At 32.9% G+C, this 23,559-nt stretch overlaps 1 protein-coding gene across 1 annotated transcript in view; it reads right to left on the reverse strand.

Moving 5' to 3' along the window:
• Positions 1–19,032, reverse strand: part of LOC127720709 (DDB1- and CUL4-associated factor 17-like) — a 30,351-nt gene extending 11,319 nt beyond the window's left edge. The window contains exons 1-7 of the mRNA XM_052227466.1: positions 18,892–19,032; positions 13,379–13,440; positions 11,256–11,297; positions 10,383–10,467; positions 8,833–8,972; positions 1,292–1,364; positions 500–577 (exon numbers count right to left, since the gene is read on the reverse strand). Of these exons, the coding sequence (XP_052083426.1) occupies positions 500–577; positions 1,292–1,364; positions 8,833–8,972; positions 10,383–10,467; positions 11,256–11,297; positions 13,379–13,440; positions 18,892–19,017 (606 nt within the window). The 5' untranslated portion in view covers positions 19,018–19,032. The remainder of the gene's footprint in view (positions 1–499; positions 578–1,291; positions 1,365–8,832; positions 8,973–10,382; positions 10,468–11,255; positions 11,298–13,378; positions 13,441–18,891) is intronic.
• Positions 19,033–23,559: the final 4,527 nt, after the last annotated feature.

Consider the following 23,559-nt stretch of genomic DNA (forward strand, 5'->3'; position numbering starts at 1 on the left):
TGTGGTCAATTTTTTTTATCTTTATCATTGGACATGGGGTTGTCAACTGAAACCAAAGTTTTTGACCTTGACCTTTGACCTAGGAAGTTGTACATACATTATGACACACCCTCTTGTGTTGGTTTATATACATATCAAGTATAAACTTTGAAATCATAACGGTTCTCAAGATATAGATCGGACACCATCTTTACCATACGACATGGGGTTGTCAACTTAAACCAAAGTTTTTGACCTAGGAAGTTGTACATATATTATGACACACCCTCTGGTGTTGGTTAATATACATGTCAAGTATAAACTTTGAAATCATAACGGTTCTCTAGATATAGAGCAGACACAATTTGTTATGGACAGACGGACGGACGGACTGATCACTATAGGGCGTCCGCCATTCGGTGGGGCCCTAATAATTACTAAGTGTCTAAATTATAAGTTATTTTCATTCTTATAAAAAATTTAAAGTATAATGTTAAAACTAAATGCCATATTTTTAAACCTGCTTCTTAATTTCCATCATTCCAACAAACTGAAGAGGCTTAACATCAAATACTGCCAACACTTTCACTATGTCTGTCTGCAATGACAAAGATTAATGTTACTTTTAATAAGCTTAGTGAGAATAATGGTTAGCCTAATTGTTTAACAGCTATGAAAAATCTGATTTCTATCATACAAAAGATTTTCCAGACATGCCAGTTCTCTCTCCAGCATATAACAAATAAGGTATGGCATGATATGAGCTTTTTGATTTCAGAATAAAAGGTTTGCAAGACCCTTAACACAACTATCAGCCAGGACATGATAGAACAATGCATTAAAGAGCAACTCAATTTAAATGATTAATTCTTTACATAATCATTACTAGAACCTACCCATTAAAACATAATTTTATTTTCCTTACCAGATTGTTAAATAAGCAAAAGTTCAAATTTATAGCTTTAAGACAAATAGTATTTACAAACTAATTCAAGCAATATTACACCCATTCTACAGACACATGTGTTTTTCTATTTATTCCAATATTACAAGCTTTCCCTCAACCAATGTTCATTCTTTGATAAATTAAAATTGGTTCACTTGATCTGAATTTCTGACTTGAAAATTTAATTTTCAAGTATCTGATCATCTCTTGTGGAGAAAAGATAACTTTAAACCAGAGCGTGACAAATTGAAAATCTTTGGCATTAAATGTATGATCTCAGGTCTCTGGAATTACTTCGGTTCATGGCAACAATATGATGAAAGTGAACCAACAGCAGGGTATTGAATTTCATACTATCCTAATTACCTGCCTATGACTGCCATGTGACTTTGTAGATCTGACAACTATAGATGATTGGGATTCATTCCATGAGATGTCTCTGAAATCATCAAAAGACAGACATTTATCTACAATATTACAGAAGCCTGAATCTCACAAATAAAAGATCTCTTTATATCTTAAATGAAATAAATATAAATTAACAATTCTTGACATTACTTCAGTGACATAGAGAATACACTGTTTAGTTTAAACATATTTTATTTGCTTAAATATGCAAAAGGGATGAGACACAAGTTAATCAAACTTATGAAGTCTTCTCCCATGAACAATTTATAACAATAGAATTTTTTACAAAGCATGCATGCAAACAATACATTGTATATATTGGATATGTAAAAGATGATGTGTGATGATGTGAATGGTTGTACACAATATACATGTATATGCACTTTAGTGTGCTGTATTACACAATTAGAAACCTCTTTGACTCTTTAATAAACTCATATACATTCTTTACAATTCTTTCATTTTCATCATTAGTTAATGACGAATCACCGGAGGTTAAGATGTTCAAATTTAATAGAGAGTTCTCTGGTAACCAGTTCAGATTATTAGATAGTTTGATTCTTATATTCGTATAATTAGGACATTCAAAAAAGAAGTGAAATGAATCTTCACGCTTAGCACCACAGCTACAAGACGGATCTGAAATTATATTAACTCTGTTAAGATCATAATTCAAAAACGAGGCTGAGCATCTAAGTTGAGTCAAAATGATGTTGAGTTTACGATTGCCAAATTTATAATGTTTGGGTACTTGGGCTTTTGAATTTAGTTTAAGATTTTTTAATTCAGTTTTGAATTTACCTAAAGAGTCAATGTTGCGGGTCAGCACATTAAGGTTATTCCACAGTCGTATAGTTGAAGGTATGAAGGATTCTTGGGTCAATGAAAGTCTACAAAAAGGGTATATTATATCATTCCCATTACGTAAGGGATAAACAGCTGTACTTTGGATTGTTGGTGGAATTAAATTGCAAAGATAGGCTGGTGCATTATTATGTTGAATATTATAAAATAATTGTAACTTCCTCCTTTCTCTTCGTTCAGCTAGAGTTTCCCAACCAATCTCATCATAAATAATTCTACTACTAGTAAAAATAGGAAGGCCTGTTACAATTCTGGCTGCCTCAAGCTGCAGCTGCTCTAATTTGTTACAATAACCCACACCCATATTATCCCAAACTTCACAGGCGTATTCGAGTAACGGTCTTATAAAAGTCAAGTATAGCTTTTCTAAGTTATTTCTACTTAATCTGTACTTTAGTTTTCTAAGTACATTCAAATGTTTCGATACATTTTTTATGATACTTTCTACATGAGTGTTCCATTTAGCATCTCTACTAAATGTAACACCCAAGTGTTTATGAAAATCTGTAACTTTAATATTCTTACCATTGAATATGAAATTCATTTCCGGAGTTTCAATGTATGAAAACAACATAATTTCTGTTTTTTCTGGGTTAAAGGACATCAGCCATTTCTTAGACCAATCGCTCAGCTCACTCAGGTCGTGACTGATCACTGATTTTATTTGTGACGTGTCACGACTAGAGTAGCCGAGAGATGTGTCATCTGCAAATAATCTACATAAAGATATCAAATTTTCAGCAATATCATTAATATAAATAATGAATAAGAGCGGTCCCAAAACAGAACCCTGTGGGACACCAGCTGAAATACTGCAAAGCTCTGACGACGATTGTTTAATAACAACTCGCTGTTGTCTGTTGTTCAGGTAACTTTTAAACCAATTCAGTAATTTCCCGTCCACACCGTATGACTTCATTTTATATAGCAATCCTTGATGCCAAACTTTATCAAAAGCTTTAGAAAAGTCACAGAAAACGAAACAGCTAATTTCTTTATTTTCTAGTGAATTTAAAATACAGTTGTAAATTTCTAAAAGCTGGTGAACTGTTGAACATTTTGGAAGAAAACCAGACTGGTATTCATATATTAACTTATTTCTATGTAGGTGATTGAAGACATGTTTATAAACAACTCGCTCCATTATTTTCCCTACACAACTTATAAGCGATATAGGCCTATAGTTAGATGGTAGAGAACTATCTCCCTTTTTAAAAAAAGCAATTACATTTGCAGTCTTCCAGCTGGTGGGATATTTACATTGTTGTAGGGATTTATTAAATATTATTTTTAAAGGAATTGCTATTTTTTCAGGACACATTTTCAGCATTTTATGACTTATGACATCTGGACCAGATGCCTTATTAGGATCTAAAATTTTAATTATATCAACTATTTCATATTTTTCAATTACTAAATCATTTAAAATAATATTGGTTCTTGGTTCAACTTCAGGGATGGGAACACCTTCCTCCTCTAGGGAAGAAATTAGACTAAAATATTTATTCAACAGATTACATTTCTCGTCGTCTCCGTACACTACATCTTCCATACTTTCATCGTGAATAATATTATTAAGTGGTGGTAAATCACCAGAACCCTTATTGGATTTAATAAGCATTTTCATTATCTTCCAATAAGTTTTAGGGTTAGCCACGTTATTTAAGATGATATTATCCAAGCTTCTTTCAAATTTTTCTTTTGCAGCTTTTTTCAAATTATTTACTTTATTCCTCTGCTTTTTGTATTTATTAATGTCAGAATCTTTTTTAGTTTTTAAGGCGTTTTTACGAAATCGATCTCTTCTGCGGATTTCTTTCCTTAACTCGTTGTCAAACCATGGTCTGTCATTGTTTCGTATATAAACATGTCGAGTTGGGATGCTCTGCCTTGCGATGTCAAGGATTTTTTGAGTAAATGTATTGCACATCTTGTCGACATCCTCAACATCAGAAAAAAGTGCATCCCAACTGACAGAATCAAGTCCGGAAGAAAATTTTTTTAAATCTGCTTTATCGTACAACCAAATTTCTCTTTTGAATGATTTGGATGCAAATCTCGGACATTCTAAAAATATTAAAGAAGCATCGTGATCACTTATTTCCGACGGTAATTTAAGTACGTCGGCAACAGAATATTTAATTGTGTCGCTGATTATTATCGGGTCTAGTAATGTGCTACTGTGTCCAGTCACCCTTGTCGGTTTATTTATTACATTTTCTAAATTAAAAAGATTCATTGTATCATATAATTTATTATTATGGATTGAAAATAAATCAGAGTTCAAATCTCCTGTTATCACAATATTCTCGCTTAGTTGGTAACTCAATCCCAGCGAATAATTAAGTCTTGTCCAATAGTCATTGTCCGTCCACTCAGGTCTATAAGTACAACAAAGAAGAAATGACTGACCTTTACCTTTAATCTCTACCCATATTGTCTCATCAATGTGGTTTTCGAGTTCACCTTTACGTACGACGGATATATCATCCTTTACATAGATGACAATGCCTCCGCCGGCACTGTTACGATCCTTTCGGATTATATTCTTTGAAAATGAGGAAAGCTGCAAATCGTCAATGTTAACACTTGGATCCAAATGAGTTTCAGTTATAGTTAATATATCAAATTCGTCAGTAAAGTTTTGGAGAAAATTAAGCTTATTTCGTAGACTACGTATGTTTATGTTACATATGGATAGTGAGGTTTCATTTATGCTAGTAGAGTCAGTTATAATATCTATATTCGGACCTGGATTAGTCTCAATATTTCCTATAATTAGGATGACATTTAAAACAAATAGCAGAAAAACAATATCTATATTCGGATTTAAGCTCTGGAGAAGTGAGAGAGAGACGACGAGTAACGAGCATCTGAAATTGGTAAGTAATATTTCTTTTAAAGAGCTATCACTAGTTCGTGAGTTAAAGCTGCCGAGTCTAAAAGTGCATCTACATAAGTTAAATAACCCGATAGCTGCCCTATATTGTTCTATACAATTACCCATTGGGTTTTATCATAGAAATCATAATACATATAATAAGGCAGCAAAACGAAATATATAAATCACAACAACCACACACATCATCACATATAACTGAGGAAAAATTCAAAAAAGACAAATAAAAGAAAAATATACAAAACAAAAGAAACAAGGTTTGGAATATGAGAGAAAGCATTTGTATTTGAAATGGGAAATGATTTACTACTTGAAGACTTCGAACTTTTTTTAAAAAGCATTATACTGATATGTTGTTACGTGTAAAATCATATGGTTATGGAAGTTTACAAACTTCTTACCTAATTGCATTTAAGGATTATTGATTGATTGAGAAGAATTTATTAGTTCTAAATAAAATATTAAATTAAAGATGTTAAATAAGTAAAGGAAACACCTATAAACTCAACATTTATGCATAGAGCCACGCAAGATGAAAACAAATACTACAAGTGACATCAATACAACAAAATACATCATATACATTACATGGTGCAGTACAGACAAAAAATAATAATAACAGCGATATAGCTACATTCGTATATGTAATTGCGAATTCAAATTTCAAGAAGTCTTTAATATTTTAGGACTTTCTAGTCAAACGCACCCGAATTTAAATAGATAACTTCATTCTCAGTGTCAATTAACGTCAAAAGAGGCCGTAAGGGTTTACAGTATAAAATAACTGCTTCAATTTTTTAAAGTAAAGCAGGTTTTTTCATCATTAATACGTTTTGATAATAATATCTTCTTTTATATTTCAATATCATTCAAAAGTGTTCAATATAGTTGTTCATACTTAGGTATTTGTTATCATAAATTTGAAACAAAAACCAGAGTATACGTCAGTGAACTGCATGTTTTTGCATGGTTATAACATTTTGTTTACATAAATCTTTAAAGGTGGAGGCATCTGAAGTTTTCAACAAAATGAAGTCATATTACATTTATCATCACAGCTGTAAACTCTATCGGGTTTACAAAAATGTTTTATTAAATTTAGATTATTTGTATTGATTTTATTTAGGTGAGAAAAAAGCATTAAATATGAATAAAGTTTTTATTTTTTTTTATTAAAGGGAACAAATTTTCACTGTTATATCCAGTTTAAAAAAAGGGGGGTATCACATATTATGTGTTTTTTCAAATGTATTTAGTCCCTTAGGAACTTAAACAGACATCGTCACAATACGAGTTTGAAAATTATACTTGAATTGTCAAGCCTGGAATTATTAATATCAGTGGAAAAAAGAAATAAGTTGCAATTGTATGTACAAGTGAACAGGGGAAAGAGAGTGTGTTGGATAAATGATGTAACTAGCAGTTGATTGAAATTATTCAGATAACTAAAACAAAAACAAAGAAAAAAGCTTTAGTTGGATTAGACCATCTGTCTACTACTGAAATTTTCAAGTTCAGACAAACCCGTTTATGGTATTAACGACGGAAAGTCAATATACATTGTATAGCAATTATTTCAACAGCTCAAACTAGATAAGAAAAACAGTTATGTTTTGTTCAAACAGTTTTACTCTCCATTATTAGACTGTTGTGAGTTATTAACTTCATTTGTTTCTGGACTCCTATCAGTATCTGAACGTTGTTGGTTAGGTGATTCGGTAATGCCCCGTTCGATGTCAGAGATGTCATCAAAGCTATTTATCAGTTCCTTTCTACTTTTTTCAGCCCTTTTAACAAATATACGACCATCTGAAGTCCAATAGGCGTGTATTTGGTTGTTGTATTTCATCTGGGATAGTTTTTTTGTCAGGTCTGTTCTGAATTTGGTAAGATTCTCAGTTATGAAAATACCATCTTCGTTGTGTTTCAGATATTTTTTGTTTGTATATACCATGTCTCTAGTACGGTAAGACATAAATCTAACAATGACTTGACACTTGCCATATTTAGCTTTACCAATGACGTGACTTCTACTAATATCGTTAATAGAGAGGTCGAGGCCAAGTTGGCTGTTGCAAATACTTAGGATTTTGTCATCCGTATTGACTGGGTGAAGAATTTTTCCGTGTCCGTCAACTGGTACTTGGATGTTATGAAAGCGGAGACTGGTCCGACGAGAGTACTGCTCTTGGCTTTCTAATCTACTATCTATATCCTTGGTTTTTTTATGGAGTGCCTCAAGCTCCGAATCCCAAAGGTCCAAAATTCTAGAATTTTCCTTTAACTGAGTGTCTATTTTATTTATCCATATGAATTGTCTACATATTTTTTCTGTGTGGTCATTTATTTTGGCTTCATGTTCATTGACAGACTTTTTAATTGGTTCGACGTGTGCTGCGATGCATTTTTGCACTTGTTCTTCAATTAGTGGAGTTAAGGTTTCACTGATTTTTTCAGCCAATACTGGAATTATTGTGTTGAGAACATCTGGACTGGTGAGTGCTTCAATGACCTTGTCTGTAATGTTTTTACGTGTTGCTGGTGTCTTTTTTTCGATATCTCGTAGGTCGCCTATGGAGTTGCGACGCCTAATCTGTCGTGTATTTTGCTTTTGGGTTGCAGGGAGGTTATCTGGACTATCAGGGTTACACCTTTTGTTCATATTCAGAGATGGTGAATTAATAATAGGTTGTGAATTCGTTACCAAATGGTCAGAACTGTGTTCACTTTCTTTGGCCATGGAGGTCGCCATTGTTATTGTTTTGATTAGAACCCGTTTCAAAAGCGTTTCAAAAAAGTTCTCAAATGATATTGATTTGTAAAATATTACGAAGTTTTTACATTACATATATAGTCTGTTAGCTATGTAGCAAGTTTCGTCATCTAACTTTTACGTTATCCAGCTTAATATCCCATTTGTGGTTAGATATATTTTACACGTCCATAGCTGATAAGCGCATGCCCTGTGTTTTCCCGTATGCACTGCTTTTTTTTTTACACTGTTTACACAGAGATATGTCTCATCTACATGAAATTTAATTGTATAATGCAAATGTTAAAATTAAAACATATAAACTATGCAAAACTTTCAAAAGTAAATGAACCATGTCTAAGGTTGCAGGGCCAAACATTATGTGTGGCAATGAGATGTGTCAATGTTAATACAACAGCATACCAAATATATTTGACTTACCATAAGAGTTTCCCTTTAAATGGACATAATCACAAACTCTTAACACGTAAAATAGAATGGAAACCTTTCTAAGTCAATAGACCATGACTGAGGGGTCAGGGCCAAATAATCTGCATGGAAATTAAATGTGCCAATGCTACTACAACTGCATACCAAACATCATTTCTTCATCACTAGTAGTTTTAAACTTTCCTTATCACAAACTTTTATAATTTCATGAAGCTCTCTCTATAGTTTCTTCGAGGCGAGTTAAAAACATTTTTTCCGTCAAGAGATAAAAGTTTCAAAAAAAAGAGTGTTTAAAATATTTTGCTAGCCATTTGCATTCAAAATTAATAAACCAATCATAGAGAAATGTGTTGATGCAAGAAGAATAAAAGATGTATTGGAAAAAAGATATGGTTTGTTTTTTTAAATGATTCACAGAAAAATCTAATTGCTTTCTGTGCCATGCTAAAAGTAAAACAGTGACAATTACTTTTGCAAAACAGAATCTGAACACCTATCCAAAGTAAGAAAAACTTTTCCTAAAAAATCTAGTACCTAAATTTATAAACTGGAGATAGATATATCTGTTGTAGGATTTTCCCTGAGGTCAAGTGTACCCTTATAAGCTCTTTGTTATCTTTGGTAACACAAATCAGACAGTCTTTATCTCCATTATGGATTAATCCAATTTCTTCCTAAAAAAGAAAAAAAACTGAATATAAACAACAAAAATTCTCACACAATCGATTGAATTATCTCCCTTTGGCTGGATATACACACAATTTTTTCATTGCTGTTTGATTACTTTTATTAGGATGATTTATTACTGTTTTTATACATTTGTTTACAATGATCATGTTGCAAAAAATATGATATGATGTATGCCATATGAAAGCAATGCATAATTTGTCAGCTAAAGCTTACCATATCTTATAGTTATAAGTGTAAAACAAATTTACAATTAACATTTCTGTTTCAAGACACCTGCAAACCTATTTCAATAATATCTCAGATTTGTACATATTACAGGAAAATTGATATGAATTTCACATATCATTAATTACAAGTATAATTTTTCACTTTTCCCCCAAAAATGCCATTCATGTCTTAGCCTATAACAAAATATTTCCCCTTCAACATTTAACACTAGTAACAAATACCTAAACCAGGTAAAGCAAACAACAATTGTACCACAGCTGATTGTTTGCTTGTTTGATGGACTCAAAACTATTAAAATAGAATCCTTCAATTTCATGCACTGTTACAGTCAGTTTTATCGGACAGACCAGAGAACCTTGAGTTAACTTTAGATGAGTAATGATAAACTCAATGATACATTGATAGATCTTTGAATACTTTGCCATTGGTAAACAGCTGAAAAGAGCTGCACAGGTAGATGTGGACCACTATCCTTTACCTCTCATTTGACCAGATGATTTACATGTCAATGTGTGAAAGTTGATAGCTTAACATACAGCAGCAAATATGTGGAAGGTTGGTAGTTTTCTCTGGCCACTGTTGCTCCCTCTACCAATAAACATTCCCTGTTATGATATAGCTGCATGTGATGAAAGTGGCATAACCAACAATTAATCAATCCAGCAGCAAATTTTACATTTAAATTCAGGATCTTGAATAATTTGCTAATACCCTGCCTTTTTTCAAGACTGACATTCTATTAGAGCCCTGCTGGTGGTCAGGTGTGTTCAAACAAACACGAAGACTCCATTTGTTTTATCTGCTAGCTCACAAGTTAACAGTTCACAGGAAGGCTTGTCACAACACACTTTTCAGGATCCAAGCAGATCTGTGTTGCTCTTACCCCTAAAATGCTTAACAGAGCATTAGCATATACCAATTCAAAATTCATTGGTTCCAAAGGGGTTTGAACCTATGATATCCTGCAAAAACAAGCAAGCTAACATGAGACTAATGAAAGAGATTTAATCACTGATAAAGAGTTATGTTTTAAGTAGATTTTAATGACCTCATCTAAATGTGATGCAGTTTGTTATTTTCTTTTTAAATTTTGAAATATATATTTACATCTTAATTGTTCTAGCTCTACAATTATTTATTTCAATGATACATAACTTACACATTACCGTTCTAGCTGTACATGTCATGGCATTCTCTATTCTGTGGGATGTCAAAGAATAAAGGTGTTTTGGTTTGTTTCCTTTACCATAACTGAAATGGAGATAAGTATCTTTAGTATTTTACAAAACATCCTTGTCATAAATAGAAGGTTAAAAGTACTTACTGTATACATGTGAAAATTTTGCAAAAATACATTAAATCCAAAAATCCTAATGAATTTTTATTGGAAAGATTATACAAATATAGGCAATTTGAATACAAATAAAATCAAAGTGAATGAATATTGGGAAACAGCTTGATTGATTGCTGCAGTGTTAAAAGGACAGTGTCAAGTATTACATTTGACCAAAGTCCTGAGTCAGCATATAAACATGTGAAATCACAATATAACTCAAAGAAAGACATGTCATCCTACTCAGACACATTATAATGACTCCAAACTGACTGCTCATACTCCTAAATGCTGTGTGCTTAAGCATCTGTTTGAGTAGAAGTAGGAAATTCCAGTTTTGAAGTCTTTGATTTGACATACATGCAGCTTGAGATTGAATCAACATTCTCTCAAATGGTGAAGCTGGTGAACACATAACAAAGAGACCATATATACTGTCATATTAAGGCTTATTAATCCAAATGACCTCCTTTTGGGAAGAATGGAGTGTTTTATGAATATAACAAATTCTGTCAACCAGTAAAATTAAAAATAATGAAAAATATACAAATATTTAAATTTAAAACTGAAAACAATTTACAGAACAAAATTTAAAAGTCATCAACATAACTATGCAATCCACTTTTGCTACAAAAAATATGCAATTACATATTTTAGGAAAAGAAACTTTGCAACTGCTTGATTCCATTCATTTATAATTACTTACCCTCCATAAACATTTGTGTAGTTATCAAAATATATTCTCCCACTGAAATAGAAATCATTTTACAATTCAGAGAAGCAACTCTTTTAACATAAAATTGTCACATGTTATTTGTTCCTTTCATTTTTTGGTTTATAGATTCTAAATCTTTTCCAATTATAACTGGAATTGAAAATCATATGAATTAAAATATGTAATGATTTTGTTTGATACTGACTGTATACATGTACTGATTCAAAAAGAAATGGTATCAAATTATTTTCTTATGTTGTAAATTTTTAGTATTTAATAAGATACAAATGTATATATAAAGTTATAAAGAAATAATTGATGACAAGATACTCTTTAAAATTTCACTATGGGAAGTTTGTGATGTTATCAAATGCAAGTTTCAAATTTGAACCAGTTCCCCAAATGTATTACTGCTGTTTCAACAAATCTTTCATAATAACTTGACAGGATGTTTTCTTTCAGTATGTATTGGATTATTATGCAATGAGCCCATTTTAGACTACATACCTCCATTATCCTGGAAATCTTGTAGTAAGTCACATATCATGCATATAATGAAAAATATTTACTATACCTTATCAAATACAAACTTGACAATTTTGAAACATCTAATTAACAATAATAAAGGAGATGGGAATGATTTTGTTAAATTATTGTTAGAGAATTTGTCCTATTCCAGTAAAGAAAAAACCCACAAAAATACAAATACATTGTAAAATAAATGTGGATAGTGTCCACATGTGGACACAGATGATGCCCCCGCTTGCATATCATATAGTTATAAAGGGACATAACTGAAGAACGGTAAAAGTGACGCTACCCAAATTTGAACTTATCTGAGTTTTGAGGTAATAAGCAGTGTGTGTAGTTCTCATAACATTTGGTTGAGGCTAACTTTAGAGAACAGAAACTAAAAATTCAGCAATTCTTCTATTTGTAAACACGCAAAACTCTAGAACGGTTGTGTATAAGTTTTATAACATTTGGTTGAGACAAACTAAAGTTAGAGAATGGAAACGAAAAATTCAGCAAATTTTATGTTTATAAAGGGACATAACTCAAGAATGGTAAAAGTGTCGCCACCAAATTTCGTATTAAATCTGTATTATGTAGTAATAAGCATTGTGTATAAGTTTCATAACATTTGGTTGAAGCAAACTACAAGTTAGAAAACGGAAACAAAAAATTTGTACTTGATCTTAGTTTTGTGGTAATGAATACTGTGTATAGGTTTCATAACGTTTGGTTTGAGCAAACTTAAGTTACAGAATGGAAACTAAAAATTTTGCAATTTTTCGATTTATAAAGGGGCATAACTCAATAATGGTTAAAGTGACACTACCCAAATTCAACCTGATCAGTGTTTTATCAGTGGAAGTCAAAATTAAACATTGCATTGTTAAAAGCATTGATTGTAGTTGATTCAACTATAATCATGGACAAAGGAAGATAACTCCAATTTTAAAAATAACTTGATATTTAGAAGAAAACAAAAAAATTTCCATTTATAAAGGGGCATTACTCTAGAACGGTTAAAGTGACGCCACCTTAATTAAAACTTGATATGTGTTTTGTGGTACTAAGCATTGTGTATAAGTTTCATAACATTTGGTTGAGGCAAACTAAAATTAAAGAAAGGAAACGAAAAATTCAGCAATTTTTCCATTGGTAAAGGGGCATAACTCTAGAACGGTAAAAGTGACACCACCAAAATTATACTTGATCTGTGTTTTGTGGTAATAAGCATTGTGTATAAGTTCCTAAACATTTGGTTGAGGCAAACTAAAGTTAGAGAACGGAAACCAATTTTGGGACGTACATACGTACGTACAGACGGACAAGGGTAAAACTTAATGCCCCCTCCGCTACGGCGGGGGCATAAAAATGTTAAATATTTTGAAAATTGTTAAGTATTTGGTTTAGAAAGGATTTCAATAACATTAAGAAATGAAATAGAACTTTAATGCCCTCCCCTTTTTAAAACAATTTCAACATGGCCATTTGTGTTGTTTCTTATTCTCATGATTCCTCTACATGTATTCCATTGAATGTATTAAAATGATTTAATGTCTTGCTATCTTTTAAATATTTTCAATGCTTCCATCCTAACTTACTGTTCACTTGTGATATTTTTGGAGCTTGTTTTCTCCCAGACTTTCTTGTATCTATAATGTGCCTATAAAACAAAATAAATATTTTTTGTTTATATATTGCAATATTCATTGCACACAATAAGGTGCCATTATATCATTCTTTCTTATGGTTAAATATGAAAGATGAAAATCTTTAGCATGCATGTTAATAAATAATTTGAATTAAAAAATCATGTTGCATGTTTCATTTATTTCCTTAACTGTAAACTCTATCATGACTATTTTATATGTCAATGGTTATCATACTATTTTCCATTTACATACATGTCATATTCATTGTTTTGCAGAGCTAATGGCAATTTGTTTAGAACTTTTCCTATTTAAATTATTGTTTCTAAAGTCTTCATCTAATTGCGATGCTTTTATACAGTTTTTGTCTATGTTTTTATCATGCCGGAAATTTAAATGCTTTGTTTTTCGTTAGGTATTCATTAATGTGAATGTTTTATTTGTAAGTGCTCCTTAGAGTACATGTTGCTTTCTTAATCATATCAACCCCTATCATTTTGACTTACATATTGAAATTGACAAGGAGAGTCGTTTCAGAACTAAACTTTTCAGAAAAAGAGAGTAGTTCAATTTTCCCATTGATAACTTTCAATTTCTGTTTAACAAAATTCCAGCAATGCATGCATACCTGTCAACTGACCTGTATCCTGCGGGTGACACCCGAGAATTTCACCCCATACCTGGGATTTTTTAAATACCCGCCGGTTCGTTAAATAATCCGGGAATTTGGAGAATGACCAATCACCCGGATTCTTGATCCTTTAGACTGATTTCATAAGTGATTTTCCTTTGAAATACCAGCAAATTAGTAATTCTTCCAGGACAGGAAGTCCAACTACAAATGTAGCTGTGTTAACTGTCAAATTAAGTGACCCATTAAGTGCATGGCTTCACTTGATAGCTTTGGTGTCAAACACACTGTTAATTAACACCAATTACCTTAGCTTAAGATCATAAATAATTTGTCTATTTCAAAGTTGTTTGACAATAAATTTGAGTTACTTCCCCTTTTTTTGTCACCTTTCCCAGTATACTCCTTTATTTTGTGGTTTTTTTTTTAAAAAAGATTAAATCTAAAACAAATTTAATGCAAATACATATCAGTATAATAATTCTTTTATTTTTCTACCTTAGAACAATTAAAAAATTATTTTGAAAATTAATTTTTTTATCTCTACTTCCTTTAAATGCTTAATTTTTTTTTTTTATTATATTTTCATAACAACACAATAGACCAGTTTCACTCAAATTATTCAATTACCCTATGGTAAAAACAAATTATTTAAATGCCCAAAAAGGCGTAAGCCAGGGCCGACTGTGCAAGGGCTGTATAGCCAGTCAAGGTCGTTAAAAACTCCCATCATCATCATAGACCAGTTTCACATAAGCGACTTATCAATGCTGATCTCGAAATCTTATGCGCATTTGAGTTTAAATCCTGCGATAATTAACGATATCATACATGACAGGGGGCTACATCAAATTGACTCTGATATTTAGCAACACAATAATAAATCTACCGATAATACACATCTCTCTCTCGTGGTGTATGCTGGAGATTATTCAATTTTACAATTTATTAATAAATATTCAGAATAAATAGTTTGACCGTTTATACAGAGAATAACATAAATTTAAAATAAAAAAATATCCACCCGAGCCAAATGACAGATGAAAGCAACCATATGTCACCATACAGCCCTTGACAATGAGAAACTCTATACCGAATAGTAAGCTCCAAAAGGTCACGACACAAAACAATTCAAACGAAAAAAATAAGTCATGTTGCTGTAAAGAGTTCCTAACAGTTGTGCTTATGGGTTTAAAAAGTATTAATCTTGTAATTGCTTTTTTTTGCTTACTGCGCTATGTACATTGCTGTATGTCAGTTTGATTTTTCATGAAAAGAGAAAAATATTTTGAAAAAAAGAAAACAACCTAAACATCAGAAATACATTTAATTTCAGTTCTGTTCCAGTATCAATTCCCAGTTTTTCTTAAATATTTTTTTACATCTTCTTGCGACATGCATGTAAAGGGTTTCGGCCTACATGTACATATAGGTTTATTATCATAGACCCAAACTTTTAATTTTCTTTTAAACAAAAACAGGTTATTGTTATGGTGACTTTTGTGTGAATTTTTATGGGTACAAGGACATTGTCAAGTTACAAGCACTACTAAATAATCGAAATTTCCACTAATGGTAGTATGGAAGTATAAACGAAAATTGATAGAATTTTTCCTTATATCCTTTGTCAAAGATGTAGTATATATTGTGATATGTTAAAAATATGAAAAACACAATGATAGGTCACCGAGTTTGTTTTCAAGCTACATGCTGTGAAAAAATGAAACATTTTGTATGGATTCTACAGAGAAAATTTTTAAGGTATCATTATATGAATATTTGAAGGTAAAATGAATAATAGAATTTCAAAATAAAATGTGAGAAGATAGCTCTTATTAAATGCTTTCAGAATACAAACAGAAAAAATTGAGTCACCATGCGTTTTATCCTGTTTAGCATACATGGCATATAACATAAAATAGAACACTTTTCTGTTAACTGTAATAGACATATGGTAGAAAGGGCCCTGGCTCTGTGTTGAAGACCGTACTTTGACCTATAATTGTTAACTTTTTATACATTGTGACTTGGATTGAGAGTTGTTTCATTGGCACTCATACCACATCTTCTTATTTGTATGTACATTTGTTTCAAATATTTCTGCGTCAGTGATGTTTAAGACGGTCATGATAATAAAAAGAGATATAAGGCAGTTTTAAAATATGTATCAGAAATACAGGTTTATCTTCAATTTTCAAACATCACACTATAATACAATGCATTTAATACCATTTTAATTTCTAAGCTATTTTCATGATCAACCTCGTCTTAGCAGAAGTTCAGTGGCAGTGGCCAGAGTAATGTTCTACATATTTTCAACTTTATCAGTTTTCATGCCATTAAAAGTAATTGAATATCCTGTATTTACCACGCTTTACCATAAAATAATATCAAACTGCTGAATGACCCACCCTCCTCCTAAATTATTAAAATATTCCCAGTGGCATTAACCTTACTGGCCATGCTATCTCAGTGTAAATTCGGGACCAGGGTTAACATTTTAAACATCTGTATTAGGGGATGACCATTTGATTTTCAGGGGGGGTGGGGGTAGAAATTTAATATTCCAGTAGGAGTTTAAAATAAATAATTATGACCCGAAGGCAGGATGGAAAAGAATAATCTGCAACACAAATGCAGGAAATATTTGTGTACAAAAGTTGAATAAACTAATCAAATGGTCGCCCTTTTTCAGTAACTGTATGTATAGAAAAGGATACATTTTTATCAATTGTCACCTGGTGAGATTGTACAAGGTAAAACGAGGATTCCACATGGCTAAGGTGTTAATTGACTTCTTAATTTATAACCTAATACTATGTATATGAATTCGAAGTGAGCCCCGCTTATTTATCTAATTTATTCTTCCCGTTAAGTGAACGACCTCAGCGTGAATTCGTGACAATTAAAGGTACAATTAAACCAGGCGGCATATCAGATCGTATATTACTGCAACCAACAACACAGCAGTAGTCCGTTTTAAAATCTTTCAATGTATCATTGTTAATAAAGTTGTCTCGTCAATATATTTTTTTTATATTTTGATTCAAATGATGCTCATGGACATGTAAACGCAAACACTTAATCAGATGATTGTTTTTTCCAAGTCTGCATGGTCACTGCTTATCAACCGTAAGCCCCCAGTTGATGAACTCTCGGTAATTATCGCTTGAATTTCATAGTTTGGCTAATTAGATTAGACATGCGCAGTTAAATGTGAAACTGGTGTATTTGGGAAGCTGCAAATAATGATACAAAGCTTCGCTTGAAATGACAAAGGATAAATATAATAACATTTCAATATGACAAGGCCGGTTTTGTGAGGTTAAATACTATTGATTTTGATTAACCAAATACAAAAATGCCGGCCAGTATCCGGTTTAAATTTAATTGATGTCCAGTTTTATAAGGTTGCATGACCTTTTAATTGAATACAAATTGACCAGGACTTCTTGATCTGTCCCATATGAGGGGAGAACCAGTATTCAGAGGGACCGGTTTAGAGAAGTTTCACTGTAATTCAATGTAATGTGTAATTGAACATATTTTCAATTACATGTAGCATGAAAATGTAATGCACCGAAATATACATTGTACTGTTCCCAGGTTCTACCAGTTAACTACTTTGTCAGCCTCAGGATATTTCCATTCACTTAGTTAATTTTAAAGTACAAAAATGTCCAATTATTGACCCCAGGTCTGATGCGAAGGCATAAATTATAGGACTAATCAGAGAGTATTTTCTTTTGCTGTAACATTTTTTTAATTCAAGAAATAATTTGATTGATTGATTTTGCTTGCTTAATGTCCAGTTGCAAATATTTCCTGCAATTATGATAATCTATGACTTACTACATATTCTCAATCTTTTTTGGATCTCAGAATCCCAAAGGGAAAAATTTATATATGTAGCATATTCAGGGAAAGGAAAAAATAACAATTAATCTAACAGGTTAAGCGTAGTGGATAGGCCAGGATGAAAATTTTTGGATAGCTGCAAAATTTTTACATTGCATAAGACCTCCAATGGACCGCATGGGTACATACAGCGAATTATAGTTATCTCGTACCATTGTAAACTCGTACCAATGTCAACTTGTACCACTTAAAAAAAACTTGTACCAATGCAAACTCGTACCACTGCTTACTCATACCACGGTAAATTCATACCATTGTTAACTCGTACCAACTTATTTAAATGCATTCAAATGGTGTTTAATGATGAATATATACTTTAATTTCACCCAATACCTCTTAAGTCTGTAAAATGTATATAATTTGAAATTACAAAGACCAATTTGTAGCTACCTATATTTCCGCACTTTCTGTGTTGCCATTTAGAACATACATCACACTCTATTGCTTCTTGTTGGGGTCTAACCAGAGAGTGGCACCACATACAATTGTCGTCTTCCATTGTGGTTATGAGGAACCTCACAAACATGCCCCATTTTATGAGGAAAGTGGGCTTTGAGACAACTCATGTCAGCTTGTGTTTTGATAATCAGGAATTTCGTTTAATAATAACCATTATACATTTAATTCCAAGCTGTTAAATTATAAGATATTTTATTTTTTTGTATAACGCCTGAGACTACTATGTGTTATAGTAGTTCCAGATAAAGCTTAAAAAAAAATCATAAAACATTCGTATTTTCGAATATATTTTTAATGGTACGAGTTTGCAGTGGTACGAGTTCTGATTGGTACGACTTCCCAGTGGTACGAGTTTACGTTGGTACGAGTTTACGTGATACGAGTTAACTTGCTTCCTATACAGCCTGCAGTGTCCGATAAATTGTATTTAAACAAAAAAAGTATAATTTTCACATACTTGTAAACATAATGATTTCAAAGCGTGTAAACTATATCTACGGTTAAATCTAGCACTGTATTCTCTTAATATCAAATTCCTGTAACAATTCACTTCTAATTTGAACTGCTTTTCATTTCTCAGCATGCTTTCATTCCGGATATAAACAAAACTACATTAAAAGTTGTACCAATATAAGAGAACGTAAATTTCCGGAATATTATTTTTTTCTGTAGTAGCATCGGATCGATGAAACATTCGTCTAAAAGTGTATAAGAAAAAAAATGTATAAATAAAAAAAAACCAGATAAAAATATCAAAAGATTGAGTCATCAATGCCTTTTCGCGAAAACCAAAATCCAAATTCGGATAATGTACTTTATAAACGCATAACTTGAAATTCATAGTGTGGTTTCATTTTTACAAATGTTCCGATGATATGACGGGAATATGCACAGCTCAAAAATATTTATACATGAGTTGAATACTTAAAAATCCACAGAAAGACTTAAATATTCCTCTGCGCGGGTTTACGGAATTTGATGAGACTGTCGTACAAGTGAGAGGTTTAGCGCTATAAAACCAGATTCAATCCACCATTTTCTACGTTTGAAAATGCCTGTACCAAGTCAGGAATATGACAGTTGTTTTCCATTCGTTTGATGTGTTTTGTCATTTGATTTTGCCATGTGATTAGGGACTTTCCGATTGAATTTACCTCGGAGTTCAGTATTTTTGTGATTTTACTTTTTAATACCACGGCATTGCATAGTCCGAGATTACTCTGACGTCCAACGGCTGTTTTGTAGTTAATAAGTTAACTTACAATTGTAATCATACAATTACAATCTTATGCATACAATTACAATTGTGTACATACAATTACAACTGTACACATACAATTACAATTGTACACATACAATTACAATTGTATACATACACTTATAATTGAGTGGATGTCGTTTGTTGCTGTATATCATATTTGTTTTTCATTCATTATTTTGTACATAAATCAGGCCGTTAGTTTTCTCGTTTGAATTTTTACATTTTTCATTTTGGGGACTTTTATAGCTGACTATGCGGTATGGGTTTTACTCATTGTTGAAGGCCGTACGGTGACATATAGATGTTAATTTCTGTGTCATTTGGTCTCGTGAGGAGAGTTGTCTCATTGGCAATCATACCACATCTTCTTATTTTTATAATAATAAATATATACATACAAATATAATTGTATACATTAAATTTCAATTGTAACGCATGCATACAATTGGAATTGTTTACATATGTCATGATTCATACTCATTTTACATAGTATACATATAATCATAAATGTTAACAAACGATTACACATGAGATCACCACTGGTTTTATGTGGTGTTCGTGTTGCTCAGTCCTGTGTTTTGTAGACTGCAATTGTTTGTTTTTCCGTCGTTTTTCTTTTTGATTTTGGTATGTACCGCACAAGGAGAAACGTTGGAATACAATTACAACCTTTAAACTAAATTTTCGTTTATTTTCATTATTACCCTTATTCAGTGGTTGTCGTTTGTTGTTGTATATCATATTTATTTTTCGTTTATTGTTTGGTCATAAATTAGGCCGTTTATAGTTTTCTCGTTCGAACTGTTTTACATTTGTCATTTCGGGGCCTTTTAAAGCTTACTATGCGGTATTGTTTTGCACATTGTTGAAGGACGTACGGTGACATATAGTTGTTAACTACTATGTCATTTGGTCTCTGGGTGAGAGTTGTCTCAATGGCAATCATACCACATCTGCTTATTCCATATTAAACACAAAACCCATCTAAATATAAATAAGAAGGTGTGGTATGAGTGCCAATGAGACAACTGTCCATCCAAGTCACAATGTATAAAATGTTAACAATTATAGGTCAAAGTACGGCCTTCAACACGGAGCGCCCCCAAGGGTGACTGGGGAATAGAAATATGGTCACCATTGGTCTTCCTCCGACCGGCAGTAAAACCCGTGCTAAAGTGGGGCGTCCGTTTGGCTGTGCGGGATGTACAAATTTGCAGCCACGTCCGGTCAGAATGGGGACGTTAAATCCGATGCCTCGTGTAAAGAGAGTGCCACGCTCTTTGCACGTTAAGAACCCTTGCAACAACTCTTTGAGGGGTCCGTAGGTGACCTGTTGCAAGGCTAAATTTCTGTCCCTATCCAATATACCCTCATTTCCCGTGGCAGTCTAAATTTCTCCGACCTTAATCCCTTAATCTATTACATAACCTACCTATTGTATTTATTTTGAACTTGTTCTCGTCCTGAATATGCATGAAATATTTGCCACTGGACGTTAAGCAACCAACAATCAATCAATCAATCAACACGGAGCCTTGGCTCGCACCGAACAGCAAGCTATAAAGGGGCTCCCACAGGGTACCCCCCTCAGGTCGCAAGGTCGCTTTTAAATCCGTTGCAAGGTCGCGAGGTCGTTTTTAAGGGAAATGTACAGGTCGCAGGTCGCTTTTTCCAACATAGAGGTCGGAAGTCGTTTTTATATTTGAAGGATTTAAGTCATTGTTGTGTCGATTCTTGTGTTATTAAACCAGGGACATATATGTTCCTGATTAAACCTTTTAGTTTTAAATTAGATATTTGGACATTTTGCTGTGCCCTTGGGTTCAGTTGTTCTTGTTTTGTTTTTTGGCCATCCAAAGATGGCTGTCTGTAAGTTGGAAGTTCCTGCTCTATTGAAGTTCGTGTCGTCAGCTCTAGATTTATTTTTGTGTGGCATTTAATGATCAATATGTGATGTCTTCGTGCCATTAACCCATATCCGTTCTTTTCCATATTGGGACCAAAACAGGACTTGAACTTTTCGATTTTTCAGAACAGTAGTTTCAACCAAACATTCAGTACTTCACTAATCCAACACAATATTCATATTGAGCAAGTCCCCAGAACTCTTATAAAATCAACGAGGATGAAGAGCTGGATTTACCTACTGAGATACTTTGAACACGATCTATAGACTGATGGCAACAAGGAAATGTCTTGAAGACAGGGGTGTCCCGGTCGGCGCTTATTTCCATTTTCGATGGAACTCCCCCATTTGTACACAGTTGTTAGTCCATATCATGATAAATAAAGAGTATGGTACAAAATTTCATGAAGATTCGACTTGAAACTTTTCAGGAAATCATCTTAAACGCAAAGATAAACAAAAGTGAACGAACGGATGGACGAACAGACCGAAAAACTATATTTACCACAACAATGTTGTCGGGACATAAAACATGAAACTGATCATCAACCTTACTTGGATACATTTGTCTCATTGGAGCACACACAGAGACGCTAGTAGCTAGTGCCCTATGCACTAGTGATGACCATCGCCCACAGTGTCCATAGTCTATTTGAAGCAATAACCCAGACCAACTTAAATATTTTTTAAGATACAAAAATGGTCCAGAAATGATCATAACTTGACAATTTGATAGCTTATCAGGCTCTAGAAACAAAGAAACGAAGACTTCTAACCGACTATAGATACAAAAAGGGTCACAAATAGTTCAAAATTGATTATTTGAAAACTGCATGTTGATTTAAGATGAAAATCAAATTTAACTTGTACTTTGTAATGCTAAACAATTGGGAACAAATGAAATAAATCTTTGATCCAGTCTCAAGTTTTCATCTGGATACCACCATGGGACTGTCAGACAAATGGAAGTACGGACGGATACCCAACCATGTAATACTTCTCTACTGCGTGTAGTGGAGTATAACAAAGTAGACAAAAGTGTGACAGATGGCCAGAAAAACAGTATGGCTGACCATGGTTGGTGGGACCAACAGTCAGCAGTTTATGTTTAATAACAGACATGTGATTTGGGCATTTTATTTTATCAGATCTTCCATCCTAATCGGTCATGACGCCAGCCGATTGTTCTTCCCGATCTAGTTCTACTGGTGGGAAGAACGTAGTTTTCCGAAACAATTCTCTGGGGATAACCGAAATGGCGACAAAGGACCACAAAGGAAAACATCGCACCAAAATGGCAAGGTCGTTTTTAGCGTGGGTGAAGTCGGAGGTCGTTTTTTCCAAATTTGACAGGTCGCAGGTCGTTTTTAGATGGCCCTCAGGTCGGAAGTCGCCTCTATAAAGCCCGGAGGTCGCAGGTCGTTTATTGACCCTATGGGAGCCTCTATAAAGGGCCCCAAAATGAAGCTAAATAAAGCCAATTTCATTAGATTGTCCATGCTTTCCTGCTGAAGGTCATTATTTTTCTCCGGGCTACTCAGATTTCCACATCCAATCACAAATGGTCGCTATGATATAACCAAGATGGCTGAGAAAATGCCGTTAAAAACAATCAAATAATCAATTAACCAAATTAACCAATTTTACTTATGCTAATGCAATTAATTTTTATACATTAGTAGCTTATAAACTGAGAATATACAGCCCAAAATATACCAATTACTTCATGCCAGCATTGAAGCGTTTGCATTACCTCACTGCATGCCTGTATACAAAGCATTCCACAAATAAAAGGCGACTGTGTTTGCAATCGTACAGAATATGTAACTGTCCTGTCTAGAATCGCTTGAAATACAGAAAGCAGACACTGTGTAGATGGTCAAACTTAATATTGCCAACGTTATCATTGCGTTTTCCATTTCTATAACCAGTTTACCTGTAGCTGCAAATCGATTTCA

This window comes from Mytilus californianus, unplaced genomic scaffold, assembly GCF_021869535.1.
Source record: "Mytilus californianus isolate M0D057914Y unplaced genomic scaffold, xbMytCali1.0.p SCAF_11, whole genome shotgun sequence".
Classification (NCBI taxonomy): Eukaryota; Metazoa; Mollusca; class Bivalvia; order Mytilida; family Mytilidae; genus Mytilus; species Mytilus californianus.